General features: G+C 39.4%; 1 protein-coding gene across 8 annotated transcripts in view; it reads right to left on the bottom strand.

Moving 5' to 3' along the window:
• ATP9B (ATPase phospholipid transporting 9B (putative)) overlaps window positions 1-15,315 on the bottom strand; it is a 220,758-nt gene that overhangs the window by 185,701 nt on the left and 19,742 nt on the right. For all 8 annotated transcript variants that reach the window (XR_008998392.1, XM_057504303.1, XM_057504304.1 and 5 more), the window contains exons 3-4: window positions 9,883-10,033; window positions 7,128-7,241 (exon numbers count right to left, since the gene is read on the bottom strand). Coding sequence is in view for 7 of the 8 variants with exons in the window: in XM_057504303.1 (XP_057360286.1) it covers window positions 7,128-7,241; window positions 9,883-10,033 (265 nt within the window). In the remaining variant the exon portion in view is untranslated. The remainder of the gene's footprint in view (window positions 1-7,127; window positions 7,242-9,882; window positions 10,034-15,315) is intronic.

The following is a 15,315-nucleotide window of genomic DNA, read 5'->3' as shown; positions in this document are numbered from 1 at the left end:
CCACACTTACCAATGTGCCTTCTACAATATAAGTCTGACAACATGTGGCAAAGTCCTCCTCAGGGATGGGCCCCAGCATCCAGCGCCCGAATCCTCCACCAGGTCCCACTGCCCATCTCCTCTGGGCGAGGGCAGCCTTAAGAACAGACAGAACTCTAGGCTCATTGCCTACTCAGTGACTCCTTGCTCTCTGGCAGCAAACGTAGCCAGTAGTCCAGGACACAGCCGTCTCATCTTTGCCAATGTACTTCCAGTGGCTGCAGAAAGCACTATTTTGAGAAGGACTCCAAAGTCACTCTCGGAATCAAGAACATCATTCCTGGAAAAAGCAGTCACAATTTGTGACGTGCCCCATTCGCTAAGAGGAAGGGGTCACAGTGTGAGCCACGCAGCTGCCACAGCCCTCACTAAAGGTAATGCTGACAGGCATTTGGACCCTCATGTAGGTCCTTTGGCACACTTTTTAAAGTTTTGTAAAGATATAATTCAAATGCCACAAAATTAACCCTTTGAAAGTATGCCACCATTACTACCATCTAGTTTTGGAGTATTTTCATAATCTCAAAAAGAAACCCCACACCCAACACCAGTCATTGCCCAGTCTCTCCTGCTCCCAGCCCCACGCCGCCACCCATCTGCCTTCCATCTCTGTGGACTGGCCTGTTTTGGGTACTACGGTAACTGTTCAGTGTTTTGATAAACCACCAAACTGTTTTCCAAAGTGGCTACCCCACTTTACATTCCTTACTGGCCATCTGTATATGTTCTTTGGAGAAATGTTTATTCAGAAATGTTTATTCAGATCCTACACCCACGTTTTAACTGGGTTATCTTTCAACTGTTAAGTTGTAGGAGTTCTTTATATTATTCTGGTTATAAATACCTTGTCAGATAAAATGTTGCAAGTACCCCTTCCATTCTGAGTTATCATTTTCCTTTCTTGATGGTGTCCTTTGATGAACAAAAGTTTTTTAATTTTAATGAAGCCCAATTTACTTGATTTTTTCCTTTTGTCACTTGGGCTTGGTGTGTCTAAGTTCACAAAGATTTACCACTGTTTTCTTCTAGAAGTCATATTTTTAGGTCTATGGTCCATGTTGAGCTCCTTCCTGTCTTTAACAGGAGGCAGGGGCCCAGCTGCACCTCTTGCACATGGCTGTGCAGTTGTCTCAGTATCATTTGTTGCAACTATTCTTTCTCCACTGAAGTGTCCTGGTCCCCTGACGAAAGTCAGTGTGTCATACATGGACAGGTTTATTTCTGAACTTTCTGTTGTAACCCTTGATCTATACATCTATCCTTCTGCCAGTACTGTACTATCTTGATTACAATAGCTTTGTAATTAGTTTTGAAATGGTAACGTATGTGTCCTCCAACTTTGATCTGCTTTTCCCGGTTGGTTGTATTGGCTACTGTGGGTCCCTAGCATTTTCATATTAATTTCTGTATCAAAAAAAGCCAGCTGGGGTTTTGATAAGGATGGTATTGTATTGAATCTGTAGATCAATTTGGAGAGTATGCTGTAACAATAAGTCTTTCAATTCTTGAACATGGGATGACCTTCTATTTAGAGCTTCTTCAATTTTTTTTTACAAAATATTTTAGTTTTCAGTATGCAATCTTGAAAACTAAATCTAAATTTAGATTTAGCTAAATCTATCCTATTTTTTTCTTTTTGATGTTATTATAAACAGAACTGTTATCCTAATTTCATTTTCAGACAATCATTGCTAGTATATAGAAATATAAATGATTTTTACATATTTATCTAGTACCCTACAACCTTACTAACTCATTTGTGAGTTCCAATATTTGTGTGTGTATTCCTTAGATTTTCCTACGTTCAAGATCATGCCATCTGTGAATACATACAGGCAGTTGTTCTTCCTTCCTTTTTGTTGCCTAACTGCCTGATCCATTTTACCTTCAGGACCACATTGGACAGAAGCAATGAGAGCAGACAGCCTTGTCTTTTGTCCTGTTTCTGATCTCCAGGGAAAAGCACCCAGTCTTTGACCACTGACTACCTGTGCAAAGTATAAAATTTTAAGAACAAGAGAGAGTTCTGTTTTGTAACTGAACATCTCTGGACTAGAAGGAAGTATATGCTTTAGGCACTTACAGCCAGCTTCTCGAAAGGTAGTAACTTGTCATGACAAAGCAACAATAAAATAAAGTGGCCATCAAGAACCTACTAGTTGAGGGCACACAAGTAGTCTTACGCTGAATGTAAATTAATCATCTTATTACAACTAGAGTTAACAAATGTAAGACAAAGAAAAAAATAATGAAAATCCAAAGGAGCTGATACAAAAAAAAAGTTTTAAGAAATTTAGCATTATCAAAAGCCTTAAAGTTAACATACATTTTTTTAACCAAGCAGTTTCACTTCTAGAAACTTATCCTAAAGAAAAAATCAAAGATCTCAGCATCAAATATGAAAAACTGGAAATAAGCTGAATGTCCACAAATTAAGAAATTCATGGTATGAACTGAAATACTCTTATGATGAAATACTATATTTGCTCAATTTCAAGACACTGTTGGTTTTAAGATACATCATTACTATTTTAGTAATAGTCTTGGGTAGGAAGACAATCCCATTTAAATATACACAAACAGTACGTCACAACTCAATTTCAAGTAATGTGAAAAATATACACCTACAAATCCAGCAACTACAGTTCTATGCAGCCATTCTCATGAAGGGACGTATTTACTGTCACAGACTCATGTTCCCAATGTGTAAATTCTTACTATTTTATTTGTGACTGACTCACCTTGAGAGACTGGACTGTCAGACATGTTACCTATAAACTGAAGACAGTATTTTTACACTGTCTTTAATCAGGTAAGCATGTCATAATCAACTGGCAGGTTTTCTGCAACACAGACCTGCTTGGGCCCCACCTAAAGGTGCACCTTTACCCCTCATCTCCAGGGAACAGGTCCCAAAGAGTACATGTTATTTAAACTCTCCAGGTCAATCTAATTTTCACCTTTAAACCTATGGCTTAAGGACAGCAAAGGTTAACTCTAAACTCTTTAGTGATTATAAAACACACAAACGCACTAGTTTCTAGTGCTTCCAGGACCTCAAGGAGGAAAAACAAGCCCCATTTCTAATACGGTGATGTTAGAGAAGAGGCACTGACGAGGCCCCAACTTCTCAAGCAGACACGAAACACTCTTAGGAAGAAACAGCGCTGGCCACAGGCCAGGACTGCTGGCATCTTTAAGCTGCTCTAGACCACATTTCAAATTTAAGATTAGTTTGAATTCTTAACATGTGTAGAACGAGCAACAGTCAAGAGGTGCCACCATCCAGAGAAAACACCCAACAGCTGGCCTAGGATCAAGAGGCATATGGAAGGAAAGGCAGAGTGGACGCCACCATTTCCTTCTTAGCTATAAGCATCTGCGACAAATGGGCCTTTATTTCAAGTTTAGATCTTCCGAGGTCTTAGCTGGATCCTAACAGATGGTAGTTCATGGAGGGTTTGGATAAGCAAGTCTCCTGCGGGAGCATCTGGGCCTTCTCGTGACCCCAGCACCAACCAGGCCAGGGACTTCAGCCACAACACTGCTACCTAGAAAAACCAAAACTGAACACGAGAGAGTCTCAGTGCAATACTGTCACCTGCAAACAATAGTATTTGCGCATGAGCCTGTTAGACTGGATGGTACAATGTCACATGGACTGTTCAGAGCCCTTGACTGAACCTTGTATCACACAGTAGAATTATTTTCTCCTATTTCTCCAGATAACCCAGGAGCCATGTGGCGTAAGTGAGAAACAGTACATATTTTTGTAAAAAGAGAAAGAATTCCATTGATATAATATCAGCTTACCTTTGAGGGATTATTAAATGTCAGATACTTCCTATGTATTTTAAATGAGTTACCTTTTAAAATTCACAAGAATTGTGTAAGGCGTGTGCCCCTGGCTCTAATTTACGGACCTGAGGACAGCAGTCCTGCCTAGGCCACAGAGCTCGTGCTGACAAGGGCATCTCTGGACAGTGGCATTCCAAGTGACTGATTTGCTTTCCCTTCCCATACCCCAGCCACACCTCCAGAGCAGAAACTCACAAGAAAGGGTGGATTTTAAATACAATAAAGTTGATTCTCACATGTTAAAAAAAAAAAAATGATCAGGTACTTCAAAAAATCTGAGGCTGAAAATTCAATTATTAAAAGACTTAAAACTCAACCAGAGATGGAAATGAGTGTCCACATGGAAACGGGGGGCAGGGCCCACGCATTGCGTGTGCTCACACCAGGGCTGGTCAACATGATCCGTTTTGTGAACAGTTAAGAAAAGTACATTCTTCATTAAGAATCCATCCAAAAAGAACACTTTCTTTGGCAAAAAGCTAGTTATATCAAAGTAAGGACAAAAGGCTAAAGCATAATACAAACAAATACATTTTACTTCAGATCTTTAAGAATTTGTATTTTCAGGCTATCACTGTTTAAGTTAAAATAAATTTTTACCCAAGACAGAAAAAATATTTAAGTGGTAAATAATATCAAGTGATAAAGCTAGGAAATAGAAAAAAGTGCTAGAAATAAAAACATGTAGCTATAAATGTGGTTTGTGTTTTTAGTATGATAAAGTTTTTCTCTATGTTCTAAAATCATTGTAATGCTAGGTGCTTTTATTAGAAAATGGACAAGTAACAGTACTTTTCCAATGAGATGCTGAGGGTATTTTAATGGTAATAAAAATATCCATTATTAGATATTTTAGGCTGAGGGTGCACAAAGCCTACAGAATTCCTGGCAAGCACGCATAAAGAACAGTGTACAGCCAGACTGATCCTTACAGCAAAGTGTGTGACTGAGAAAAATCAGAGAGAACCTAAAAGTTTCCTTTCCCGGGAGGGTAACGATACACTCACACGGTGGAATACTTTAGAGAAGTGAGAAAAGCATGAACTGAGTCGATACATACAACTGGCTGACATTACCGATTTTATGAACCAGTTAAACCAGAAAAGAATGTTACAAAAGGATAAGATTTATCTAAAGCGTAGAGAGCATGCAGAACAATACTGTACTGTTTTAATGATACAAACATGAGCAGTGAGATTATCAAGCAATACCCAGCAATTTCACCTCAGTTCAGAATGGAAATTTCTCCAGTGGGAAGAAAATGAGAGAAAAGGAAGAAGAAAAAGTCACTCCTGTTCCCCCCTGTGGTTCCTTGGCTCTAACACCAGCTTTTAGACTGTGGCACACACTTCAGAGTCCTCCTTTGAGTGACATGTGCAGACGCACAGCTCCCTTGCCATGCAGGATGGAACCTGAGAGCCTAGAGGGCTGACCTCAGCACCCCCTCCCTCCTTTCCAAACACAGCCCCCACAACTTTTCACTCCTGCAGCCTGCGGCCCCTTTTGCAACTACTCTTCCCTCTGCCTGCACTCTTTTCCCTGTTCTGTGCACAGCCTACCCACCCATACTGTCATTTGGTATCATTCAAATGCCACCACTCAAAGGGGGCTTCCTTGACCACCCTATTAGAACAACCCATCACTCCCTACCCTCTTTTTGTATTTTCTTCTTCTCAGCCTTACCGAGCTACCAGGCACTGCAGATTGATGTGAAGTGCTTCTCCCCAGAACACAAGCTGTATCAGGAGAGCAAACTGTCTGTCTTACTGCTTAGACTACTGCTGCACATAGATCTCAAAACTGGCTCGTAAAAGACTTGTGCATTTAGTTCCGTACATATTTTAACCTACTTTTTTCATTCTAATATATGTCTTTAATATTATTAAATACTTTTCCTAAGCATTATTTTTAAAGCTGCACAGCATTTTAATGTACATATGGCATATACCATAGTTAAGCAATCCATTATTAGATATTTGACTTTTAAATAATTTGGCACCAAAAGTAATTGGATGCTGTCTTTTAACAAGAGCAGAGGAATGGGTTATCTTTAGACTTTGACCGGTCATTATTACATCTACAGGATAAATTCCTAAAATAAAAATGCTCAATCCATTTTTAAGGTCTTTGACATGTATTACCCAACTACCCTCCAGAAAGGCTATACAGCTCCACTAACAGTGGGAGAGTGCCACACAGCTGTACATTCTCAGCATCACCGTCTCCTTCCCTTGCCACTCAAATAAGTGGAAAAGTATGTATTCACTCATCTTGTATTCCTGTTCTACAGGAGGTCATGTTTACTGCTCAAATCCATACTACTCCAAGCTCTGTGAATGGGGGCAAGTGGGACTGGCCCAAGCTGCCCTGTAAGCTGGATTCCCATCTCCTCCTAGTCTGCCTGCTGCACCTGGGAAGGCAGTCTGTCTGGTGGGCTGCACAACCCAGAAGAGATAACCCAAGAGCACCCAGCTCACGTTCCCAGCTCTGAAGGCCGTGCTGGGTGGGAAGCCTGTGCCCTGCACTGCTCTTTCACTAAAGGAATAATTTCACTCTGTGCTTCTTTGCCCAGATTACACTGCTAACCTGCCCAAAAGGGAGCAAACAGGAGAAAGCAGTACATTTTTCTAGGTGAAAGGAAGAACACATACGTCTGGTCTGTATAAGCTGAAAATTAATGAAAACCATCATAAAACCAAAAAGCACAAAACTATCAAGACAACATATGTTTGAAATGGAAGTATTTGATGATAACAAGTATCATTTGCCTTTTAAAAATTTTATACATTGAGCTATCAATCAGAAATCATCTGGACTTCACTGAGACACTTCAAAATTTTCATACTCAGCCCAAGGGTAAAAAGTACCCATCTGTCAGGATGTCCAGAGTCACTGGCAGACCCCACACCATCATGCACACAGCTCCATCGGCAGTGGATGGGAGGTGGGCTGGGAGACACACCTGCCACCCTGGCTAGCACAGCAGCCCCAGCAGAGCCCGCCCAGGACAGGTGCCCGAGCTTCTGCAGCCGAGACCCACAGGCAGTGCACTGCCTGTACATCCCTCAGTGCTGCACCAAGTAACAGCTCTACAAAAGCTTTTAACAGTTCAATGACACACAGCATCAATACCAAATTTTTTTTAATGTGATTAATTTATCTCTTAACCATAAAAACTATATTCTAAATATTTAATAACTTAACTTAATTTCAAAAATCTTTTCTTTTACCAGAGGAGCCCAGTAGGTGTAGAGATAGCCTATTTTCAATGCTGGTACAAACTGTGAGCAGGATACTACCAGAAAATAGAGATTCAAGAAAAACTTGAATTGTTCATATAAAACCTAAAAAGGAAAAGAAAAAATTAACACAATCTCTCCAAGGAAAATCTTTACCTCAGTTAAATAATTAAAATCAGCACAATATCTATGTTTTCAATTAACAATGAGAATATACATTGAGTCACACCAAGTTTAATATTTTTGATACGGCTTTCCAAAAACTCACTAACATATAAAAAGAGGTAAGGCTGCCCTCAAATTGTGTTTAAAACAAACTGAGAAAAAAATTAGTACTTTCAGCTATGTTAAATGTCCTCTAAAAGTGACTGATTTTACTGCATGCAAACTTCCAGTTATCCATCCACACTTACCTTCTATTAAATCCTTACGTGCACACCAGACATATGAGAGCAAAAGCCTTCCCAAAGCCAACAGCTCTGCAAACACATGCACGTGTCTTAACAATGACTCAGAAAGTCTTATCGTGGAAGAGCTGTGCTCACCTTGTACTTACGGAATGTACAAAATAAAGTATGATAGCCACATTTCCTGAATCTGGACATCAGGATAGCTTTACAAAGACTGAGTGAATGCACAAAACACATACAGGTGTGATTTCACAATCTGCGTGACTGTCTTTAAGTATTGTGCTTCCCTCAAAGTGTAAGCAACTATAAACTATGAAAGTATATAAATTATAGGCCAATTTTCAGGAAGATAGCTACCTATATATTCTTTATAGACTCTTGGAGGATGATCTTCAACAGTATTTTAAAACATGAAATAATATAATTTAATAAAATTCTAGGAACACAAATCCTCCAATTTTTTGGTTCTCTTTGTTGATTCAAAGAGAATTATCTTTAAGGAAGAAAACCCAAGATACAGCGTATTAACAGACTTCTAGTTACAAATTCTTAAATTATTAGATTTAAACTGCAATAAGAATGGAACAAAATTCATGTTTACAGATAAGAATAATTCATGACAATTATAATGAAACTTACAAACTTGTAACTTGCAAATCAAAACCTCCTTGGATGCTGTCTTTTAACAAGAGCAGAGGAATGGGTTAAGTACTTACTGTTGATTTACATAATGAAGTTTTCATAAAATTTTTTACATAATGAAGTTATCTATATCATCAGTTGTATTTGTGACCGAAAAACCAGTTACATTTCTAACACGTTTATACTCATATTCAATTGCTGTCTAAAAATGTTTTGAGTCATTTCATAAATTAATCTCAGCAGGAAAGAAAGCTCTTTTTCCTCAGTGATTTCTTTAAAATCTCAGTTAGTATAAATTATATCTATTAGCAATTCAGAAATTGCCATTTGTGCTAAAAATGGCATAGAATTCCTACTGTGCAATTACCAAATGTTTCTAAAATACTACATTTTAGATGAAAAGACTAATTTAAGAGACAATCTAAGAAAAAAAAAGCATTCACACGGTAATAGTTGTACAGACACAACAACAGGTGTTTTCAAGACACAGCCAACCTTGCAGCCTGAGTGATTTCAAAGTTAAGCTGCACTGTTGGCTTTAAACCAATCAATACTTCATTGTCTACTGAATGAACTGAATGACCTTAAGGGAAATGTACAATGCTTAATCAATCTATGAGTATTTAGTAATTTAAACCTAGAGAGAAACAGTAGCTTCATTCAAGAAAGATAAGAATATTTACCTGTCCAAAAGACAGTTTACATTTTATTGTCCTGACAAAAGATCAGTCTTTTAATTATGGAGGCTTTAGTTTTTGTGTGTTTAACAAGACAGTATTATTAGATATGAAGCATTTGCCAACTGTTGGGATGGTTGGGGACAGGTGGCGGGAATAATCAGTACCCAATATAAAGTCAGTATGATTATTTAAATGAAAACATGAACGATAAAGCAGCCCTCATTTCACATAATCAAGAGACTTACTTACAAAGTAACATGAGTTAATAATACCTATAACATACCCAAACTCTAATACAGAAATATAATCAGTACTAGCTTCCTTTTGCTTTTAGAAAGATAAATAGGTTGGTCTACTAAAATAGGAAATGAGGAACAAAAGCAAGAATTATTCAACTATTCTAAATACATATACACTCAGTTTTGTAATTTAAACCAGAAAGATCACTAGCAACAAAAAAGACAGTTACTTAACCTTCAGTATTTAAATTTAGCATAATACCTAACTGAAGATAACTAATGACATAACAATGTAACAAAGCCTGAAATTTATAATGTGAAATACAAAGGTATCTATCAATGCTTATAGACATTTTGTTACTGAGTCATGTTTGTATAAAAAATTATTTTACTTTCATTGAGAAGTCCCTTGGCAGGCTTTAAGGATTACATTCCATCTTTCCCTCCAAATTCCCAACCAAACAAATTTATGACTTATTTTCTAATTTTATTTAGCTTTATCTGATTATTTTTACAATATAAATGTTTATCTAGAACTGAAGGCACTAATCAAACTATAAATGTTCCTGAGTTGAACTATATGATGTATGCACTAAAAATGCTTATGAATTATTTAACAATTATTTGAAACATGGATAGTCCAAAAGCAAAAGGACACTGATTTGGATATGACACAATTAACATGGGAAAAAAGTAAAAAACAAAAACAATGAAACAAAGGAAGCTAGCAATCTCTATGACATGCAACCTATTTTCAAGAATTTAATAGTCTTACCCCAGGTATAAAGGTAAATGTATTGTATTTTTGATTTTTTATAGAATTTCTGGGATGTTTTTCTTCACACTTTTCGGGATGTCCGAGCCACACTGTGCGCGCCTTCAGTTCCCTCTTTCTTTGACAAATATTCACCAGCCAATCACAGCAACTGCACAGAACAGAAGATACATGTTGCATATGGTTTTTAAAAAGTTTTAAAGTGAAGTCTACATATTTGGAGCCAATACTGATTGTTTTTGTATTTATCAGACACCAACAGTGTATCTAATGATAACCTGCAGAGGTTTTCTTAAAATAAACCAGTTATATTGATTTTCATTGAAAAGAAAACACTGGAAAAAGGACTTGTATGAGTATATAAAGACTTCTAGAATCTCAGGGAAATTTCTTCCCTGTTTAGACTCTCTTACTAGCAAAATAAAACCACTGACATTCTGAAGCAATCAATGTTTTCTATGCCAAGAAAAGGCTCACCATATATTATTGGTAGTAATCAATACATCACTCAGTGATTTGATGATAAAGGTCCTTAGACATCAATTAATCCAGAGATGACCCCCTCTCTTCTGAGGTAATCACTTTTTTCCTCTTAAAAGCTGACTTTTCTGAGAGCATTAACATAAAATTAAGATTTATGGCTTAGTTCCATATTTAGAGAGGATACTAATGTTTGTTTAATGGGATATTCTAATGATAATAAAAGCTTGACTGTATTTTCATATAGCTATCTTCATCTACGCAATAAACAGTTTAACTCTAAATCTACTGCTGCTCCAACACTGTCAGGTTTCCAGGAGCACAAATGCTCCCCTTTCCTGGACACTCAAACCACTACTCTGGGGAGAGTGAGAAGTGTCCAATGGGACAGAGCTTTTCTCAGAATACTTCAGAAAACAATGAAAAGGTATCAAATTCACCTCTATTAAGCACAAAATAATCATGAACTTAAACATCAGTATTAACCACTTGGTTTAATTCAGATTTCTAAAATGGAGAGAAAGGCTCAGAATGGTTTACTAAGGGAAGCTGGTAAACCTCATCTTCCAATGTAGTTAAGGCTAGAACAGCAAGCCCGCAGTCCAAGGCAGAAAATCTCAACTGCCCTTTGCAACCAAGTAAGCTAAAAATTTAACATGAAATTTTGCATGACAATGACAGTGTCTTAGAAGGTATGATTATAAAACAAGGTTGACATATCAGGACGTGTACCTCAAAATCACTACCTGTCTTCCATGGTGGGGCACCATCCTTTACTCCAATTACACTCATGTCATTCTTTAGAAATCACTCTAGATGCATTAAGAGCTCAGCTGAGCTGTTTTATAATTCACCCTCGGGGACATCCCCTATGAGGGAAGGTATATGTGTGTTTACAATGAAATGAGCACACCCAACTGAGCATCTGCCTAGGTGCTCTTCAGCCTCGTCATCTGCTGGACGCGAACACTGTTATCTAGAGGAGCTGTTCCTTGATGGGGCTGGCGAGGGTGCGGCCAAGCAGCAGCTCTGGAAGTGCCCCGCAGCCTGAATCTGCAGTGGACAGAGACCTGACTGCAGGAGCAGAGGGGTCTGGGCGCGACCTGCCACCAGCTCAGCTAAGCAGAACAGAGGGCATCCCCCACATCAAGCGCGCGTGTCCAGATCCCAATAGATTTCAGTAAAATGTTGGTAATTGACCTTGTTCATGTTTGAATAAAACAAATTAAATAAGGCCTCAAATAAAATACAGTGAGTTTCAAATGGCCATTTCTCACCGTCATATTGCTCTTACTGTATGGCCTGAATACCCTCACAAGGATTCCTGCCCTCCAGCCCAGCTGGCCTTTCTACACCCATCCAGATGTGCCTCCCTGTGGCCGGCCAAGCAGAAAGACAGCGATGTGCCCTCCTCCCACGCTCCTCCCAGCAGCAGCTCTGAACTACCAACCGCTAACCTAGCTCGGCAGGCGCTCCTGGTACACAGAAACCCTACAGGGGCACCACAGTTACAGAGTCACGTCACGCAAGCTATGAGGGGATTCTTTCTTAAACTTTAGGTTTAATTACAGTCTCAGATACCTGCAAATACATGATACCAGATGCCAAGCTCCTGCATTTCACCTGGGAGAAAACTGGAGGCCAGAAAGGTAGTGACTTATGGAAGACGGAGTAACTGTTAGTGGCAGAGCTGAAACTGGAGCTCAGACCCCAACTCCCACATCCACCCTGCCCTCTTCCTACTACACTGAGCAGTCAGGCTGGCTGCTGCTACTCTTCACAGATGGCCTGTCCTCAGCCGAGGACTGGGCACAGCAGCCACTCAGCAGATGATGAAAAGAAATGAAACAATTCACGAGCAGGCAACAAGACTCAATGGGAAAAAACGCCGGAATTTCTGGGAAATTCCTAGGTATACGTTTTGCCTCCCCATTTGTAGACGCACCAAGGAGCTGACAGGCAGCATGCCATAAGGCCTCTGCACAACGCCTGCCCAGAGCAAACCGGCCTGGAGCTCTGCTCTCAGACGCCGCCTCTCAGTGTGTGTTCAAGGTGCCTCCACCTTGCCACACCAACTCAGGCACACGTGTGCACACCTTTTCTGGCCACAGGGCACTACTTTCCTGTGAATTTAAATAGAGGGAAATAAAACTCCAGTTCCTCAAGCACATCTGGCCACACTTTAAGGCCTCAACAGCCACCTTGGCTAGTGGCTGCCATGTTGGACAAACATCTAGAATATTCCCATAAACATAGAGAGTTATCAGCAAGGGCTGGCATACACAAGACATACCGGGGACAGGTACAAGACATAAGATACAGGCTTCATACGTGTATTTCAAATAGAGCCAAAATCCTCCAATAATATATTCAGATATGAATTTTATTCTGAAACATATAATTACCTAATCCGATGGGTTAATGTACAAAAGACAGATAAATCTAAGATAAAAGAGAAGACAGGCAAAGCCAAGTGTTTGCAAAAACTTATGTAAAATTTAAGAAATGTGGACTTTGCAGTTTACGCTGGTATCAGCTTATTTCACCACAGGCAAGAGGCTGTGCAAAATGCAAAGCCACTGTGAACATCACATGAACACTGTGACATCAGCTACAATAAAAGCCTCGACACCAAGAGCACTGTCAGCAGCACAGGAAGCTACCGTCACTCACATGCAAAGCTTTATAGTCCGTAAACTAAGGGCTAAAACAGATATCCAACAGTTTCTTCTTTCTCCTTAAGCCTATACAGAAAAGACTGAGTCCTAGACTTCCAAGATGTACCTGAACTATTCATAACACTTTGCAACTAATAACTATTAACAATCAAAGCACTATTACTAATTATTTCCTGTGTAAGGACAAAATCCAGCAGCAGTCAGGAAGTTGCATCACACATTACTTCACAAGTTAGGTGACTGCGCGGCTCCTGCAGAGCCACTGGGTCAGGCAGACAGAAAACACGACCACAAAGGGAAGACAAGGGACTTTCATGCTGAGAGTAAAGGGTATGAACTCCATAAAAATTAAAATACTTGTAACCAAAAAAGGATGTATAAGCCTTGATGAGTCGTAGAGCATAGGGGAAAATAAAATTATGGACAATTTTAGAGGGCAAAGTAATATGAGTAAAAAATATTGGCAAATACTGATAACTGAGAGGGAGAAGAGAAGTCCTTGGAAGAAAACAACCGGGAGCTTTACCTAAGTAACATTTCTGTGCACGCTAAGTATTTCCTAAATGATTGATTATTCAGAGGACACTTTCCCATTTATGTATAAATCACCTTCCATTGTCAAGTCAAATCAGAATCAAATCCAATACTGCATGAATTACACCTTTTCTTAAAACATTTTAGGATTAGCTTTCACAAATGCCTGTATAACCAAAGTAGTACCCCAACATTAAATAAAGCATCTTTATATACAAAGATCCAGTCTTATAAAATTTTAATTAGCCATAATTAACTCCCCAAATAGAGAGAGCCTCCTTCAAAAAAAAAAAAAAAGTAGACAATCACATTCAACGGGTACCTTTGGTCACCAAGCCAAAAGCGACACAGGACTCATGTCTTCTCAGAAGACACGGGCCCTGTCCCACGCTCCTGCACCCTGAAGGCACAGAGGCCACTGGGAACCGGCCGCAGTCCCAGCACAGGGGTCCTCCCTCCCTTCAGGTGGGAACGCCACTCGGGAGGCTCCACCTCCACAGGGACGAAGTGATCTGTGATGACTGAAACGTCAGCCTCCTGAGAAAGGCACTCCTGCCCAACCACCAGAGAAGCACACGCGTGGAGAAAGCTGCAGCGACTTTCATGCAGGGCATCCCTAGGGTTAGGCAGATCACAGGAAAGTCTTTTGACTGCGTCAGAGCTGGAATTTTTGCCAAATTATAAAAATGAGGAAGCAGTTCATAAACCATGAAGAAACTAAAGCGGACTCAGTCCCTGAAATTAAGAATAATCTTAAAAGAAGCCTTACTACAAACAGACTCTACAAATAGAAATACATAGAAATATTTACAACCCATTAATATTATTTGCTATCTACGCTTACTGCAATATTTGCCAACATTGTCCTCTTGTAATTAAACAAGTAACTTTATGTATCTTCTACTCATTGACCCATCATCTAACAATGTAATACCAAAGCTTATAATGCCTAGCTTTTAGTAAATGAAAAAGCAGCAAATATTCAAAACTGAAAATTTGTAAGAAAGAAGAAAGTAAGATCAATCTAAGTTGCTAAATGTACAATTTGATCTGTAAGGTGCAGTTTCTAATTTCCATGACAATCTCTTGGGCTAGCAGACACCTGCTGACAGGAAGCGAGGCCCAGACCTCAGGTGACTCTCATTCCACAAGCGCACACTGATCATTATCACGCAGACGGAGGAACGCCTGCCAAGATGGTTCAGTTTGCTTTGTCCGCATGATCACAACTGATTAAGATAAAGACTATATACTCAGCCAGTGTATTTTATTGAGCTGTTTTTTGTCCCCAAAACATGGGTGTTTTTGCTGCTAACATTCTACATTTTCAAGTTTATTCTTAATATTTTCCTTAAGAAAAGGAATATATTACAAATAAAACCTAAAATTTGGCTATGTTCCATTTGGTAAAAGCAAAATCCTATGAAAGACCAAAAATAATTAACACTGTATTCATTGTTATGAAGAGACTGGTGACATTAGAAGCCCATAATTCTTGGCAACTACTTGACAGTATGACTGAGTACCACTTCTAAAGCACATGATGCCCTTTTAAACCTACACTATTAACACAAAGCTCCCCGTGTCGCTGCAGCTGTGTGCCCACTGGCACCCATCCCACTTCCTCAGGGTTCTCAGCAACTCTGAGTGTTCCGTTACTTGCATAGACACAGACTCCCAGTCTTCTCAATCCCAGTGACCCTCCCCAGTGGATTCCCTTAGGATGCTGGGACCAGGCATC

This window comes from Manis pentadactyla, chromosome 6 (assembly GCF_030020395.1).
Source record: "Manis pentadactyla isolate mManPen7 chromosome 6, mManPen7.hap1, whole genome shotgun sequence".
Lineage (NCBI taxonomy): Eukaryota > Metazoa > Chordata > Mammalia > Pholidota > Manidae > Manis > Manis pentadactyla.
This window is presented reverse-complemented; position numbering and strand designations above follow the sequence as displayed.